General features: G+C 42.4%; 1 protein-coding gene across 7 annotated transcripts in view; it reads right to left on the reverse strand.

Moving 5' to 3' along the window:
• SEC22A (SEC22 homolog A, vesicle trafficking protein) overlaps positions 1-5488 on the reverse strand; it is a 46857-nt gene extending 41369 nt beyond the window's left edge. For 4 of the 7 annotated variants that reach the window (XM_039495160.1, XM_039495157.1, XM_039495158.1 and 1 more), the window contains exon 1: positions 5238-5488. In XM_039495160.1, the coding sequence (XP_039351094.1) occupies positions 5238-5251 (14 nt within the window). In that variant the 5' untranslated portion in view covers positions 5252-5488. Of the gene's footprint in view, positions 1-5057 lie in introns of all 7 variants that reach the window. The other 3 variants (XM_039495154.1, XM_039495156.1, XM_039495155.1) reach the window with 3 other exon arrangements.
• Positions 5489-17312: the final 11824 nt, after the last annotated feature.

Consider the following 17312-nt stretch of genomic DNA (forward strand, 5'->3'; position numbering starts at 1 on the left):
AGTCCACTCAGTCCTACTTCTTGTTCAGCCAATCGCTAAGAGAAACAGGTTTGTTTACATTTACAGGAGATAACGCTGCCCACTTCTTAATTACAATGTCATCTGAAAGTGAGAACAGGTGTCACATGGCACTGTTGTAGCTGGCGTCACAAGATATTTACATGCCAGATGCGCCAAAGATTCATATGCCTCTCATGCTTCGGCCATCGTTCCAAAGGACCTGCTTCCATGTTGATGACACTCGTTAAAAGAAAAAGTGTTAATTACATTTGTGATTGAACTCCTTAGGGGAGAACTGTATGTCTCTTGCTCAGTTTTACCTGTATTCTGCCATACATTTCATGTTATAGCAGTCTCGGATGATGACCCAGCACATGTTCATTTTAAGAACACTTTCACTACAAATTTGATAAAATGCAAAGAAGATACCAATGTGAAATGTCTAAAGATAGCTATAGCACTTGACCCAAGATTTAAGAATCTGAAGTGCCTTCCAAAAATCTCTGAGAGGGACGAGGTGTGGAGCATGCTTTCAGAAGTCTCAAAAGAGCAATGCTCCGATGCACAAAGTACAGAACCCAAACCACCAAAAAAGAAAATCAACCTTCTGCTAGTGGCATCTGACTTAGATAATGAAAATGAACATGCGTTGGTCCTCACTGCTCTGGATTGTTATTGAGCAGAACCCATCATCAGCACGTCCCCTGGAACGGTGGTTGAAGCATGAAGGGACATATGAATCTTTAGCGCATCTGACATGTAAATATCTTGCGACGCTGGCTACAACAGTGAACGTCTGTTCTCACTTTCAGGTGACACTGTAAATAAGAAGCGGGCAGCGTTGTCTCATGCAAATGTAAATAAGCTGTCTGAGTGATTGGCTGAACAAGAAGTAGGACTGAGTAGACTTGTAGGCTCTAAAATTTTACATTGCTTTATTTTTGAATGCAGGTTTTTTTGTACATAATTCTACATTTGTACATTCAACTTTCATGATAAAGAGATTGCTCTACAGTACTTGTATTAGGTGACTTGAAAAATACGATTTCTTTTGTTTTTTAACTGTGCAAATACTTGTAATAAAAAAATAAAGTGAGCACTGTACATGTTGTATTCTGTGTTGTAACTGAAATCAATATATTTGAAAATGTAGAAAACATCCAAAAATATTTAAATAACTGGTATTCTATTATTGTTTAACAGTGTGATTAATCACATGATTTAAAAATGGGATTTAAAACCATTTCTATTTGACTATGCAGATTTCCAAAGTGAAGAGGACAAAGACCCATCCCTTCAGTCATTTAAAACTAGGCTGAATAGTATATTATGAAGAACGGTCCTATATTGGCAGGAAGAGGGACAAATGAACTACAGTAATAAAGCTCTCTGATTGCTGTGATTAATTTAATAAATGTTACTTCATTTATTCCTAATCTCTTATGGGGAAAAAGGAGGAGTGCAAAAATATCAAGTAGGTAGGATTACATAATGCTATATTTATCTCTCCAAAACTCTCCCATTGCCCATATATTAAATACTGAACCTAATTTCCATTCAATCATTGTTTTACTCCCAGAATTAAGGGCAAAGAATATAAATAGCCAATATCAATAATAGAGACAGCAGAACTGAGAGAGGATAAAATCCTTCTTCTAGATCTAAGTTATCTATTTTACATATTTATTTTGTAAATAAAATATTCTCATAAATCCTAGATAAATAGGGATTCAGATTAAATGAAAGCTATTTATATCAAGGCAAATTAGTCCCTCTTTTAAAGGATAAACCTCCCTGAAACCTGCCAGCTGTCTTCCATGCATTATGAAATGACAGAAAAACAAAACTTTGTTTAGACAGTCTTTTTTTAATATCATTTTTTAATAATATTTCTTATTAAGCCATCCAATGAATACATTTATTTCTTCTTAGTCTCCGAAGAACAATGTCAGAAGACTGTATAAAAAGTTGTCATTTATCTTAAAAACAAAAACAAACAAAAATACGGTCACCAAACACACTGTGGCTACAAGAGCATATGAATGTAGAGAAATTAATAAATACACATATTTTAACTGTATGCAATTCAGCATTGCAAAACTGTCATGAAAATTTACCACTAAACAAAATGTACTAATCCTTCCTATAACAGGATGATTGAAATTAAAAAACAAGGGATATTTTATTCAGCCAACCAAAAATATTAAATATTTCTCTACAGCAAGCAGTTTTTTGTGCGTGTGTATATATGTGCACATAGGAAAATGTGATGAAGAAATATTTCTATAAAGTAATATTATCTTTAAATGTCACTTCTATCTATCCATCCAAAAGTTTAGGTATTAATCTGCACTCAATCCCTTACATATTTAGTATTTTTTCCTCAGATACTCTCTACCTCAGACTATCCTAAGCTCAAGGGACCTCACTTTCCTTACAAATATAACAGTGAGTCTCCCACCCTTCACAAATTTGTGAAAAGTACTTTACTCACTTGAAAGCCTGCTGTTTCCATTGCAGGACCCCTGGGAAGTAGGAATATGTGGCTGTGGGGTCCATGACCTAATCCCAGTTTCTTCTATTGAGAAGAGGAAACTGGTAATTGTTTTTAATATGGAGGCACGTGGTTACAACTCCATATTCAGAGCTATGTTCTGAAATGAGCCTTAATATGAGGTATATATCCCCTATGTGAAGATGACACGGTGTTAGTTTTATAGTCTGAATTTTCACGGCAATTTTTGTTTGACTCCTTTGCATACATTTTTAATACAAACTGTTGGAAATTGGGCTGTTGATGAGTGTCATTCATGGCAGTACCACCTTTAAAAACAAAAAAACAAAAAACACAACACATTGCCTAGCTTCACAAAAACAAACAGAGATGAATTCTGAGTAGATCTGGTGCAACGGGTAGTCTCTGCTCTCCAACATATGCTAGACTTCCAGCACCTCATTTTCCAAATTATCCCCTTCCAGCACATGAACTTATTACACTAAACAGCCACAACTAATGGATGGGATAATTTGGTAGACTGCTGCCTGCCGAAGGGCTGATTGAGAGAGCAGAGATAAGGTGTACAGAACTTGTGGGAACAGTAAGGTGTGTGCATGTTGTTATGTATTGTAAGGTGGGTTAACGTCTCCTTTTCTTGACTTTTCTGGGTTTGTGTCATGTCATGTGTATCAGCCTTAACTGTTTCACAATTTTCTATTTATTAGTTTATTTTCTTAACTGTATAAAAGCTTTACATTGTATGCTCTAGATCTGGGGTGGGCACACTACGGCCCGTGGGCCAGATCCGGCCCATCAGGGCTTTGGATCCAGCCCGCGGGACTGCCAACCCCGCACCGCTCACAAAAGCAGCCGGCACCATGGCCTCTAGCGGGGCAGAGGGCTCCGCACGCTTACCTCACCTGCAGGCACTGCCCCCCCACAGCTCCCATTGGCCGGGAATGGGGAACCACGGCTAATGGGAGATTCAGGGGAGGTACCCGCAGGCCAGGTACAGCTACAGCATGCAGAGCCCTCTGTCCCCCTCGTACCCTCCGGGGCTGCAGAAACGTGATGCCGGCTGCTTCTGGGAGCGACGTGAGACCAGGGCAGGCAGGGAGCCTGCCTTAGCCCTGCTTTGCACTGCTGCCACCCCAGGGCCGCTCCAGGTTAAGCAGCAAAGGGCCGGAGCCTGCACCCCGAACCCCTCCTGCACCCCGACCCCCTGCCGCAGCCCGACCCCCTGCCCTGAGCCCCCTCCTACACCCCAACCCCCTGCCCTGAGCCCCTTCCTGCACCCAACACCCTGCCCTGAGCTTCCTGCTGCACCAAAATCAGTACTTGGTCCTGCTAGTGAAGGCAGGGGGCTGGACTCGATGACCTTTCGAGGTCTCTTCCAGTTCTAGGAGATTGGTATCTCTCCAATTATTATTATTATTACCCCTCCTGCATCCCAACTCTCTGCCCCACCCCACACCCCTCCTGCACCCCAACCCCCTGCCTTGAGCCCCTTCCTGCACACCGCACGCCCTCCCACACCCACCCTACATTCATGGTCTTGCATGCAGTTTCCCCAACCAGATGTGGCCCTTAGGCCAAAAAGTTTGCCCACCCCGATCTAGCTTCTGGCAAACCCAAATAGAGGGGGAAATTGCATACTAAAGTTAAGGAACCCTAGAATGCGCTATCACCAGCTTCCTTCTGTTTGTAACAAGGAAGCTTTCGTTTGAGCACTTTAACAGATTGCACCAGTACCATAAAAATGGGGACAGAACAATCTCCCAGGTTACAAGGGCTCAGACCACTTATGCTTTGAAGGTTAGCACCAAAGCCGAGGGTCTCCATGCAGAAGTCTATTAACAGCCAATGAAGATCCTGGAACTATGTTGTAATGAACTTCAGTTACGCTTAATAACTTAAGCATAACTTAATGCTTAATAAGCAGGCTACCCAGTTCAGCACTCGTTTCCATTTCCAAGTAATGTCATTGTGTGACTCCATGTAGAGTGCAGTACAATAACCTGATCTTGAGGTGTTAGGGATAACCCACATCACGGAGGGGGCGGGGGGGAGACTGCCTCCTTCTCAATGGGGCACACTAAAAAAAACAAAACCTTTTGGCTACAGCAGCTATCCAACAGACAGACACACCTGTGTTGCACCCATACGTTACACGTGGCACTCTGTCCATGGAAGGAGGAGTGGGGAGGAAACAGGGGTCACAGCTGTTTTGTAGAGCAGCATTTGTACTCACGCCTAGCCCCTGCCACAACCTTACACTACAGGGAAGAGGTCGTGGGCAGGGTTATGCCTCCCTATCTCTGAAAGGCAAGTGGCAGGTGGAATAATTCCTCCATTGCAATAGCCCCCACATCCCCTGTCCCCCACAGTCTGGTACCCGGGCACCAGGAGCGGGACCCGTCCCTATCCCGGCCCCCGAGAAAGAGCCCATCGTTATCCCTATTCCTGCCCCCCAGGCCCCGGGGTGGGGGAGGAGCCCATCCCTATCCCTGCACCCGGGGACCCCGGGAGGAGGAGACCCAGCCCTGTTCCTGCCCCATACCTGTGCCCGGGCCCATGGGGGAGGGGCGCCCCGCCCCCGGGGGCTGCCTCTCCCGGCCCCAGTTCCCACCTGAGCCGCCTCCGCGCAGCCCGCACGGCCGGGTGGTCAGGCGGGCCTAGGTCTGTTGCTAGGCAACTGCTCTGCGAGGCGTAGGAGACCGTTCCGAGCTACCTGCCTCACCGGGGCCGCGGCATCGGCAGCAGGACCACGTCCGCCTGCCGCAAAGCATTGTGGGAACCAGCGACGCGCCCCCGCAGCAATCAATGGCAGGACGAGGGGATATCACGTGACTCTGCGTAATCAGCCGGCCGGTGCTCGGCGGCGGGGTGAGGACTGAGGAGATGGTCGAGCTGCCGTTGCTCTCCGGTGATATGGGGTGGTCGCAAGGGCGCGGTTGCTCAGATGGAGTTGGGTCCCCATTGCTGGGGGGGCGCTTGGCGAGCCGCCATTGCTCTGTGGGGGTGAGAAGGGACCGCCATTGCTCTGTGGGGGTGGGGCTTGGCGAGCCGCCCTTGCTCTGTGGGGTGAGACGGGACCGCCCTTGCTCTGTGGGGGTGGGGCGGTAGTTCACCTTGTCAGCGATTTGTGATGCTAATAAAGTTCCAGATATTGGAAAAGTTGCCACAAATGCCTGTAAAAGGTGGGGCCCTGGAGTAGGGCCCCCAATAGTTGATGGCTTTCAATGGGACTTGTGTTCCTAACACTCCCTCATCAGGTGCTTGTGGACAGCCCCTCCCCCCCACCCCCGCTGTGTGTAAAGTGCCTGGTGGAGTTTTAACGTTATATAAATAATAATAATGCAGTGGGGGAGGTTTAGGTTGGATATTAGGAAAAACTTTTTCACTCAGATAGTGGTGAAGCACTGGAATGGGTTACCTAGGAAGGTGGTGGACTCTCCTTCCTTAGAGGTGTTTAAGGCCCGGCTTGACAAAGCCCTGGCTGGGATGATTTAGGGGAATTCTGCACCACTGTGCACGTTTTGGGTGCCCAAGGCGCCTGGCAGAGAGGTAAATCATTGTGGGGCAGGAGGCAGGACTGGGGAAGACGCAGCTGGTGGCTCCTACCCTGTGCCAGGCTCAGCCACTAGTCACAGCTGGGCTGGGGAAAACAGGACTACTTCTTCCTCTGCATGGCATCTGGGGCCGGGTCAGACCCATTCCCAGATTTCTACCCCCGCTGCAGGAAGCTCTGAAAACTCCCCCAGCCTCTGTGCCCTACTGTTTCTCACACAGTGTTTCACCCCAAAGGTAAAATTCTGGCTCTGTTGAAATCAATGGACGTTTTGGCCATTATTCCATTCCATTATGGAAGTTAGGGCCATCATTTCACCTCAAATATTTACAAAACATGAATCAGATCCCCCAAAATCATGACAGTGGCTTAAAAATCAGAACACTGATTAGGTGTTTGTGTTTTTGTTAGAGCTTGAAGAGGTCACACTTTCAAGCTTTTGTCCACAACCATGATATCAAGAACCTTACTGTTTTTAAATGAAAGTTGACGTTCGCAGATGATAAGGTGAGCCTAGCATCTGGGACTTCAAGAAAAACACTAAATATTGTGACTCGCATAACAAAATTGTGAGAGTTGGTAATACAGTCACTGCTTCCCTGGTTTCAATGCTGTTGTTGCTAGCACAGTTGAGGTGGGAGTGTGGTCAAGGTGATAAAGAACGGCCGTGAAACAGTTTATTTCTTTGTTCACATGTTTTCCTGTGTTTCTCTGTTGAAATTTTCTCAAGAGTCCATTCTGGAGGCAGAAGGGGTTGTTCCTTAGAGCAACAGTGTTTCATTCTCTGGGACCTTACAAAAATGTGAAGAAACCCAATAATATCACATAATGAACCTCACAACTAATAAATGCATTTGCTACAACAACTGTGGCATGCAAAATACTTAATGTCTCTAATCTTCACACTGCATCTCAGTCTGTCTGCAAAGTAACAAGCTCCAATGAGATTGACAAGTTATAAGTGTATTTTTATTTTCAGCGCCATCAATCCTGGATTTGTAGAAATTAAACAAGATGGGCTATTTTCGATTATCATGTAACAAGCCATTCCAATAATAAAGGTCTTGCTTCTGGGCTTTTCGTCTCTATTTATTTTATTTCCTGTTCACTGGGGAAAAATGAACCGAAAAACCACATTAATGTATTCCTAGTAGGCATAATCCCTTTAGTTCCCTACATTACTGTAATTGAACACATCACCAGACTTTGTTTGTATTCAAATATTTCCAGAGAGGGAAAATCATTCCAAGCTAATCACATCACAAGACCGGAAATTTCAGTAGACGCCATTTAAACAATTACAATAAATAAAAGCATTATTTATTAATAAGATTGTACTATAAACACTTCATTTATATTCAGAGAACTCTGGGTCCCTAAAGCAATTTGCCCTTGAATATAATAATATCCACAACAAACTTTGCATAAGTAGAGTTATGATGTTATAGCCGTAATTCAATTCAGAAAGATAGAAAGTAGCCTTAGCAGGGCTGGAAAACATTATTAGGTACTGTAAGATCAAATAAGATTATAATTGAATGGGATGGAAATGTAGCTCTGTATAATAGTAACTCACCAAGACAGAGAAAGAATATTGTGTCTTTTGAATAACATTCATATTTTATTTATTACTGATTAGCAGGTAAGGCTGAACAGAGACTGTAGCAGCAATATGCACATGAGAAGGTTACTGGTACAATAGAACTGGTTGCCCAGTCCTCCGTCCCGTGGGTGGCTCAGGGAGCCAGCCAGGTGGGGAACTGACTGCCCAACTTCCCAGGTAGCTCAGTCAGCTCATGCATCTGCCAGGCAGGCAGCCTGGCATCTGAGGATCCAGGACTCCGAGGCAGCCCACCAGCCTGTTCCATCAGAAAATGTTCAGCCAGCTCTACTGCGGGCAGAGTTGACCCTGTATTGGAACTTGCTTAACAATTCTCACAAGCCAAAATGGGATCCAGATCTGGCTTTCAGGTCTTGATTCAGCAAGCCACTTAAAAACATGATGAAGCCCATCCCTATTTAGGAAAGCACTTGAGCACAGACTGAAGTGCCGCTGAAGTCAGTGGGATTTCAGCATGTACTTACGTGCTTTGCTGAATTAGGACCTTGGAGCCTTGTTGGCTGTGCAGAGCCGGCTACCAGGTGTCAAAAGTAGTAGAACATGCCCAAAACAACTGTAAACTCAGGGCCAAATTCTGCAGCAGTGTAACTCACTGAAGCAGTCACTCATGGTGTCAGAAGATGTGACTCTGAATAAAGCCGGGGTGCTTGTCTGCTGAGTAAGAAAATGCCATTTTTACATACTTCACTTTCCTGCCCATCACTGCACGCTAATGATTAAGGCTAGGATTTAGTCATGGGCCCCCGGGACCGATGTTCGAGTGCTCCCCAGGTCCACTACAGCAGCTGCCCCCGGGACCGCCGCCACTGGGGTGCTCCCTGGGGCCAGCCGCATTGGCTGCTGCAGCTGCAGAGGTTCCGTGATGTCCATGACAGAATAGCAGCCTTATTAATTATTTCATACTATAATGCTTCTCTTGTTGAAATAGATGGTCACGTTAGAGCTCCTAAGTAGGTGGGGAAAAAAATCAAAAACCTCTCTGACAGGAAGTCTACCCCACATTAGTTTAATGGACAATTAACCTTATAGGCTGCACCTGGAGGTGAGTCAGGATCTGCAAAAGCCTAGGCCAGGTCTCCACTACAGACCTATATCAGTATAATTACATCACTTGGAGGTGTGAAAAATCCACACCCCAAGAGGTGATGTTCTGCTGACCTAACCTGCCCTGTAGACAGTGCTATGTTGACAAGAGGGCTTCTCTCGACATAGCTCTCAGAGAGGTGGATTAACTACACCGATGGGAGACTCTCCCCCTTTGGTGTAGTTGTGTTTTCACTAAAATGCTGCAGCAGTGCTGTATGTGAAGACAAGCCCTAATTGAAGATGAAGCCCACCTGGGCAGGAGCTTGTATAAAGCCAGCAAGGTGACAACAGTTGAGGTCTGCAGTCACTCCCAAGAGAGAAGGGGAGTTAACTAGGGCTGTAAGGAGATAGCAGCCACGTTTTGAGCACAGAGAGGTGGCTAGGAGGAAACTCAGGCAGAGAAAGCCCTGGGATCCTGTCCCTGATGGAAGAGCTTACCAGAGGAGTTGTGGGGAAGAAAGCCTGTGGAAAACAGAGTAGGAAGAGCCCAGGGAAAGAGCAGCAAGGAGGAGACTCTGTAGATCAGGGGTAGGCAACCTATGGCATGGGTGCCGAAGGCGGCATGCGAGCTGATTTTCAGTGGCACTCACACTGCTCAGGTCCTGACCACCAGTCCAGGGGGCTCTGCATTTTAATTTAATTTTAAATGAAGCTTCTTAAACATTTTAAAAACTTTAGTTTAGTTATATATTGTAGACTTATAGAAAGAGACCGTCAACAAACGTTAAAATGTATTACTGGCACGTGGAACTTTAAATCAGAGTGAATAAATGAAAACGCGGCACACCACTTCTGAAAGGTTGCCGACCCCTGCTGTAGATCTTGGCTGATGATGATAGGGTCCCTGGCTGGAACCCGAAGTAGTGGTACAGCCTGGGAATTGTCATGGAGGATGATCTGGGTCCAGCAAGATGATACCCTGGAAGGGGAAAACTATATAATGACATGGCCAAAGGGCTGAGTCACAAAGAGAGCACCCTGGAGAGCAAGAGGGACCATGAGATAAGTGAGCAACAGAAGGCTGGAGTGGAGGAAAGCTGATCCCCAGACCCAGCACACACACACCCCACTGACACCCCCACTCAGTACTTTCTATTGCAAGGGTGGTTTAGATACTGTCAGTTTAACAGCAATAAAAACGGGGGTGAGAACATTGTTAATACACTAATAACTGTTTAATTTAGTTTTATGTACTGTGCAAATGGAGACTGCATTTTGTTATGCTTGTCACTGGTTTATGGCCATTGGAACTGCACGTTGGAATCCATTATCGTCCTGAGGCACAAAAATTAAATACGCTGGACAGGGACATCAGCATGAGAAGAATTATTATGTATTTAAATAGTTGAGAGGTACCAAAGTGCGAGTGAGACTAGTGCACTGGGTAAGTCCAGTCTGCTACAGTAGATAAATCTAGTGCCCTCGATAAAACCCCTGCTTCTCTTTACAAGCAAAGCCTGTTACTTTTGCACCATTTCTTGCTTCTTTCTCAGTTAACTGTGCACATATTTAGCATGTGGACTGTGGTGGCATTATACGTTTGCTGCCAAATAAGCTGTAAGAACTAATCAGATCACGGAGAATTGCACATGCTAATGAACCAGGCTCTCTCTATTGAATGCCCAGTATATATAAAGCCATTTAAGTGGGGCATCAGAGGCCACTTTCTAAAGATTTTGTTCATAAGGGAACTGTTTTCCTTTGACGAGTACTTGATGAGATTGAGTACTATAGACTAGGAGGTAAAGTAATATCTGTAAAATCTGACTGACTCTTTGGAAGCCAATATGGAGAACAAGTTAGTAGTGGTTCCAGACTAATAAGAATAATAAAAACTACTAGACTACTATGGAATTCTAGAGAGGGATAGCAAGGAATGTTGCTGGTGTATACGATGCTGCCCTAGCTGCTTCCTGTATGGCTTTGTTCACGGGAGCGCTGGCTGTCTGGATCCTGTGTGTTTCAGGCTGTCTAGGAGTTTATATATTGTGTCCTGGATCTCCTCTAAAGAGATTTGGAGCTCTTCTGCCACCCTCCATAGTAGCTCCAGGAATTGCTGTGGTCATTGAGAGGAGACAGTGAAGCTGAATCAGGAGATGAGGAAGTTACCTTCATCAGTAAGCAGCAGCACCAGCTCATATTCCTCCTTTTCTCTGAGCTCAGGAGAAAGTTCTAGTTGCTTTGTGAGGGGTGATATGACTCAGTATTAGATACCACAGACTCTGGGTGTCACTTGTACAGGTCTCATAAGCCCCAAAGGCTAATATGAGGGGTTGAAGAGGGTTGTGAAAGTCCCCAAGGCATGGGTCCTGCTGGACCCGAGGGGGTAATCCCAGTTGGACATGGCTGGTTTCAGAAAGCTCTTGATCTCACGTCTGGACTGATCTCCCTTGGTGAAATCGATGATGGTTCCTCCAGCACATCTGATTTTCCCAATGACAAAAAGGTCAGATTGGGCTCAATAGGCAGTGCAGTCGTTCCTGTTGAAGGACAGCCACAGCTAGTAGACAGTACTCAAGATGGACTTCTCTTCCCATAGCCCCTTGTCTCCTGACACTGTCAAAATCCCCCCTGGTGAGCGTTGAGGGGATCTGGACTGGGGCATCTGTGGATCCAGGAGAACACAGATGTTCTCTAGAGTGGTGTATATTTCTGCTTGCCTAACTCTGGTGGGACAAGCAATGTGGGAAGGCTTACGTGGCAGATCCATATGGGGTCATGACAGTACTGCCAGTGAATGAGGCTCCATCGTGTGCTCTTTGATGGTACCAGTGGTTCTCGATTCCTCGACCTGGATGGTATCATAGGTGGCAATGTTGCAGCTGTGGAGTCTTACCCGTGTGCCTCTTTATCATGGCTCTGAGGCTTAAGATGTTCTAAGCCCTTGGACATTGGGCAGTTTTGTATGCAACCAGTCAAGAGCAACAAATAGAAAAGGATCAGCTCTTGTTTTTCCCTCTCAACTTAAGCCTAGCCATGAAAGGTAAGCAGAAAAATTAGTCCCATTAATTGACTGATAAACCCTTCCTTTAGTAGGAGTGTGAGTAAAGTTTTCCCTGAAGTCCAAAGAGTAGTGACCTCAACCATGTTTTCAGCATGAATCCCCTTCACACTACACACATGACCTTTGCTGCAAACTCCCCCATCATTTTAATTTACCCTTAATACTCCTACCTATACATCCAGAAATTTTAAAGCTCACAGATAAAAGGGAAAACTTATTTTGGATCCACTGGTTTGCAGCTCTACCACTGGAAAAACTGAGGGAAGGTAACATTAATGTAGGGAATCAAATGGCAAAGAAAACAGATATTTGACTTAAAGATCATTAGCTGGTGGTAAAGGCTAAATTTCTTTCTCGCTGCTTTCAGGATTCCATTCTGAAACCCTTACTCAGTGGTGTAGTCCTTAATTACAGATTTATGGGACTACTCACCATTAAATTAAATGGAGGTGTACACATAAATAAGTAGTCCCTGCTCCTTGGATTATTTTGAATGTAAGATTACTTTGTCAAATGTTTTTGAGCTGTAAAATGCATGTTGGCAGGGATCTTGAATTACTCTAGTAAATCTGTATACATAATGTTTTCTTTTCTACATTGCTTTTCTATTGATTCACTACTACCAAGACTATTACGATTGATGCTGATAGTCTGTTTAAAAAAATAAAATAAAATCAACTAGTAAATTCCTGAATTGCTGAGTGATGTTTCTTTCAAAAAGCTATAAACCTCAAAACTCATTAAATCATCCATGAAATGTTTTTATAGAATACCTCAGAAATGTACTTCAGTTTTATCTTAAATTTTACTATGCATGCAGGACTTGCCTATTCAGAGACTATCTATCTATCGAATCCTTGGATTAAAGATTTAAACATACAAACTTCCTTTCTTCCCCTACTCACTTTTTATTCTTAATGGTAGAGCAGTTAGCCACTAGACAGAGACTAAGGCTTGGATTTTTAAAGCAACATAAGGTAATTACCCCAAATCCCAATGAAATTCAACAAATTCAGTGGAACCTGGGGACATGAATCCCTGGAATTCCTTTGAAAAAAGCAGCCCAGTTTCCCAATACAGGTTCTTGGGCCAGTAAATGAGCTTCCCTTACTAACCTGTACATAAACCCCTTTGTTTTCAGTTTAAACTGATATTTACCAAAAAAATAAAATAAAAAAAATCACAGGTTTTACAAAAAAGTATTGTTTTTTTTTTCCAATTTTCACCCTAATTTTGAATCATTCAAATATATAAAAAAACTTGTTTTATTAGGAAAATACAATATATTGCATGAAGTATATGTATTATGAGAATACATTCATCTGTGTGTATATTCAAGTAGGCTATGTATTAGTCTAGAAGATACACACAATAAACAAACAGGCACGCACTCAAACTCTGAAGTGCATGCGTGTCTAAATGTACTGATTAATCTCACACCCACCACATCCCCGTTTCAAACTGTTAGCAGATAATGGTTTAAAGATGTGACACACTAAAACGGGAAGAAAACAAAAATCTGTATCAGAATATGTTTCAGAAAACAAAAACAGGAGAAAAGGATGAAGTTGAGTGTATGCATTGCAAATTATTAACTGTAAATATTTATAGGCTAATAGTTCTAAGTCTACAACAGTAAATTGTTTATTCAAATGAAAATTTGTATTTGGGGATTGGAGATATATTTTCTTAAATTCAGATGTGGTATTGTGTTTTTAGTTCTGCAGCAAGCCACGCTGAGGTCTATTCATCAAAGCATTAATCTACTGAATACTTTTCCCTCCTGTGCTTCCATCCAGCAAAATAAACCAAGGTATTTACCCATAAAAATTAATAGTTTTTTCCACCGATTTTCACTTGTTTTTTTTGTTGTAGTAATAAACACCAATAAATTCCTGGGAAAAATTAAAGAAAATAAAAACCAAAAATAAAGAGCCCTGCCTCTACAGTTACATAGGACTTTATCCTGTAGCCTCTCTCACTTGGGAAGAAATCTAAGGCTCTGTGGGGCAAGTACAAGGCCGATTTTGAGGATTTAAGTGGTACATAGTCTTTGGCTGGCCCTTTGCACAGTGGCACATGAATGTTGTGTAGAGTTTACCAAACACATACACCTTTTCTCCTGATTGTCCTCCGGGGTTCCAAATACCTCACAAGATGGAAAGATATGCCTGAATAGATCCAGCTACCTCCACTAGCTGGTTGCTCATATTGAACTATATTACCTCTAACACACTGGGCTCAGCTTCCCTATGCACAAAGTTTGATTTTTTTCCTAAAGAGACTTCATCTATATTCAAGGAAAAGAAAAGTCTTAAAGGGCTCTACTTCATAACAGTATCGTGGCTGAAGGTGGCACTAGGAAGCTTGGTAGTCTGGCCAGCTGCACTAGATGTACAGTAGCATTTTCTGATCAGGGAAAGTAAATCATCTGGGCTTCCCCGCCCCCCTCAGCTATCAGAACACAGAGAACTTCAGCTAGTTGCTCTAAAATGAGAGACTGAAATGGAAGAATTAAAAAGCAAATGCAAAGATAAAATGCAAAGTGAATCTTGCAAACCAAAAAAGAATGGCACGGCCTGCTCTAGAAATTAGTCTGGGGAAGTTCTCTGGCCTCTGTTATACAGGTAAGACTAGATGATCACAATGGTCCCTTCTGGCCTTGGAATCTATGACTTCTTTATTCACACCATTAGTCTCAAAGGGACTACTCCTGTGGATGACTTGAAGGGCCTTTGGATCATACCGACAAGGGCTGCAGGATCAGGACCATGGTTCACAAGAACGGCAGCCTCTCTGATTCACTTTAAGCCACTAATGACAAGTAATTAATTTATTGTTGATACCTGATTTGACAAAGATTGTTACTCATCTTTAATAGTACAAATTCATGCTTGACTAGCCATACCTTCTGCAAATGGCTGGGGATGATAAATATGTGAAACTGGGCTTCCATTTAAAGACAGTGACTCAAATCTTGTGTCTGTAAAGTAAGAGCTTGTAAAAAAAAAAATTAAAAAAAAAATTTAAGTGTGATTTTAGAAAAAAGGAAGTTGAATAGCCAGTGTAACGTCAACGGGTCAGAATATGATTTTATTTGCCCTAATATAAATTCAGACTAACTTCATTGACTTCAATAAATTTATTCTGGATTTACACCAGTGTAACCCAGATCAGAATCAGGCCCAAATGTTACTTAAACAGGCTAGGAAGCAAGCTTGATATATTCTGGTTCATAGTAGCCAATGCTTTTGTTAGCAATTAGATTTAATTGTTCATCTTGTTCAAAATAATTCTTTCAAAAGACATTCTGACTATAAACCAGATGAGTAATGACCCTATAACAGTAGGTAAAGTATTTTCAAGTATTTTGTATTTGTACATTAACACACAATTAACTGAGGAAAAAGCCCCTCCAAGTCCAAGAAGCAACATGACAAAACACCAAAAGAAAAACTAGGCTCCTTAATTTTATTATGGTGTAACCAGCTGTAAAGAATTACTGGTCTAAAGCATAGTGTGTAATTGTCCTATTCTAAACATTTACTAAAGCCTATAAATCACAGCAGTCCCAAGAAGTGATGTCACCATTGGCCAGCTGTGATCTTATTTTTTAAAAAAGTCTACAGTTCTCTGCAATTAATGCAAATATAGACATATCCCACAGCTTAGGATTTCATGGATGTTGTATTTCCTTTCCTCAGTGCCAACCACTTAGAGATCAGGAAAATTACAGTAACATGTCTACAGTTTTGGACTGATTGTATTCGTTGCTTCATACTCAGCCAGATGCAAAGATCTTCCCTCTTGGAATCTAAAGACCGTATATAATTTTTGTTCTCACACATAAGGCTGAATAGGCCCTACTCAGCATGAGGACAGTTTAAAGGATCTGATCCATAGCTACCAATGAGCATGGAACATAATGCAAAACAGTGACTATGCCAAAAAAAAAAAAAATTGACCAGTGGGAGGGTAAATAGGAGGTTGTAATAAATTATTAGGCCATGCAGAATATCCGTGTACAGCTTGACAGCTAATTTTGTTGGTGGTGGGAAGATTCAGGAGGTGCCTAATAAGAGGAAATATTTGGCATGGCATCATCATTGCTTAGATTTATGGCATGGTTAACAAGCTGGCCACCACACAAGACAAATCAGCCTACCAGCTCTTACTCCTGATTACTCAGTAATGGCTTCAGCAGCTTAATGAGTGGCAAATGTACAGTCCCATTAATTGGGCAAGAGAGAGGAGGAGGCGGTGGCGACGTGCACCCAAAATGGACAAGAGTGTGAGAAAACCCTTAACTTCTCCACCAGTGTAGTGAGAAGTTGCCCCCTATACATCACTGATGGAGTGAGACAGGCAAAAGAGATATTTCATATATATATTTATAAGATATATTTAATATATCTGCAAACTTCTAATAGCAATAGAGAAAGTGTTCAGGTCCAAGTGATGGTTCTCCTTCATTTAATGAGGATGCTATGTCAACCTGCAGCTCAGTGTCACCAGAGTGTGTGAAATGTGAGACTAGTGCCACAGAGGATACACTTAAAAACAAAGAACCTATAAGAGCTAAACGATGGGCTTGCCCCTTAGTCATCAGACAGGAAATAACCCTTGTTCATGGAACCTGCAGTGGCTTATGCTTTCTTGTCACCAGCTCTTATGGGAGCTGGTTGGTTACATAAGCACCTTGCCTGAAAGAGCTGCAAAACAAGGCTGATTCATGATTAAAACATTTTCAATTTTTTTATTGATTTATTTTTAGGTCAAAATGAATATTAAAAAACCCCATTCTATGAAGACATAACAAGTACCTCCAGATGAATGTAACTTTGTAGCATGAGCAGCACCATTGCACATTTTTAAAGCACTCTCTGTAGTAATGCTGTATTTGTTTACAGTGACTTAGTCTTTAACATGACTGCTAAAGAAATTGTTTTAATGCTATAACTCCATTTTTTAATTTTTATTTAACAAACAATACGGACAAGCATTTGGAATGTAAACAAATTGTCTTGTATGTAATTTCTGCATATCAAAAATATTACACATCTGTCAGACATACAATCAAATATTCTGCTTTTCAATATGCATTTTATATGGCCTAAACAAACTTACAAAAAGACAGACTACATTTTGCTCCCATATTTACAGGGGCATTTGATGACATAAATGCTGAAAAATGAGACTGATTCTGAACTTAAACTATGCTGTGCTGATTTTTGAGAACTTTGTTTAAAATGACTCAGTACATTCTATAAAGATTTGTAAACAGTTCTGGTTCAGCGGATTAAACGTGAAATCAGTTTGATCTGGAATGGTCAATGCTAGTGTCTTCATTAACTCAATTTCCCTATTTATCCCTGAGCACCTTAAAACTGTCCCCCCCACAAACATCTCTGAAGAACATGTATCTATTTTCACAAAAATGCAAAACTGCATTTGAACAGATTTTTATGTTTCTCCAAAGTCCCATTTTCCTCCACTGATTTAAAAAAAACCAAACAAGTTATTACATGGATTG

Source organism: Mauremys reevesii, linkage group 11 (genome assembly GCF_016161935.1).
Source record: "Mauremys reevesii isolate NIE-2019 linkage group 11, ASM1616193v1, whole genome shotgun sequence".
NCBI classification, from domain to species: domain Eukaryota; kingdom Metazoa; phylum Chordata; order Testudines; family Geoemydidae; genus Mauremys; species Mauremys reevesii.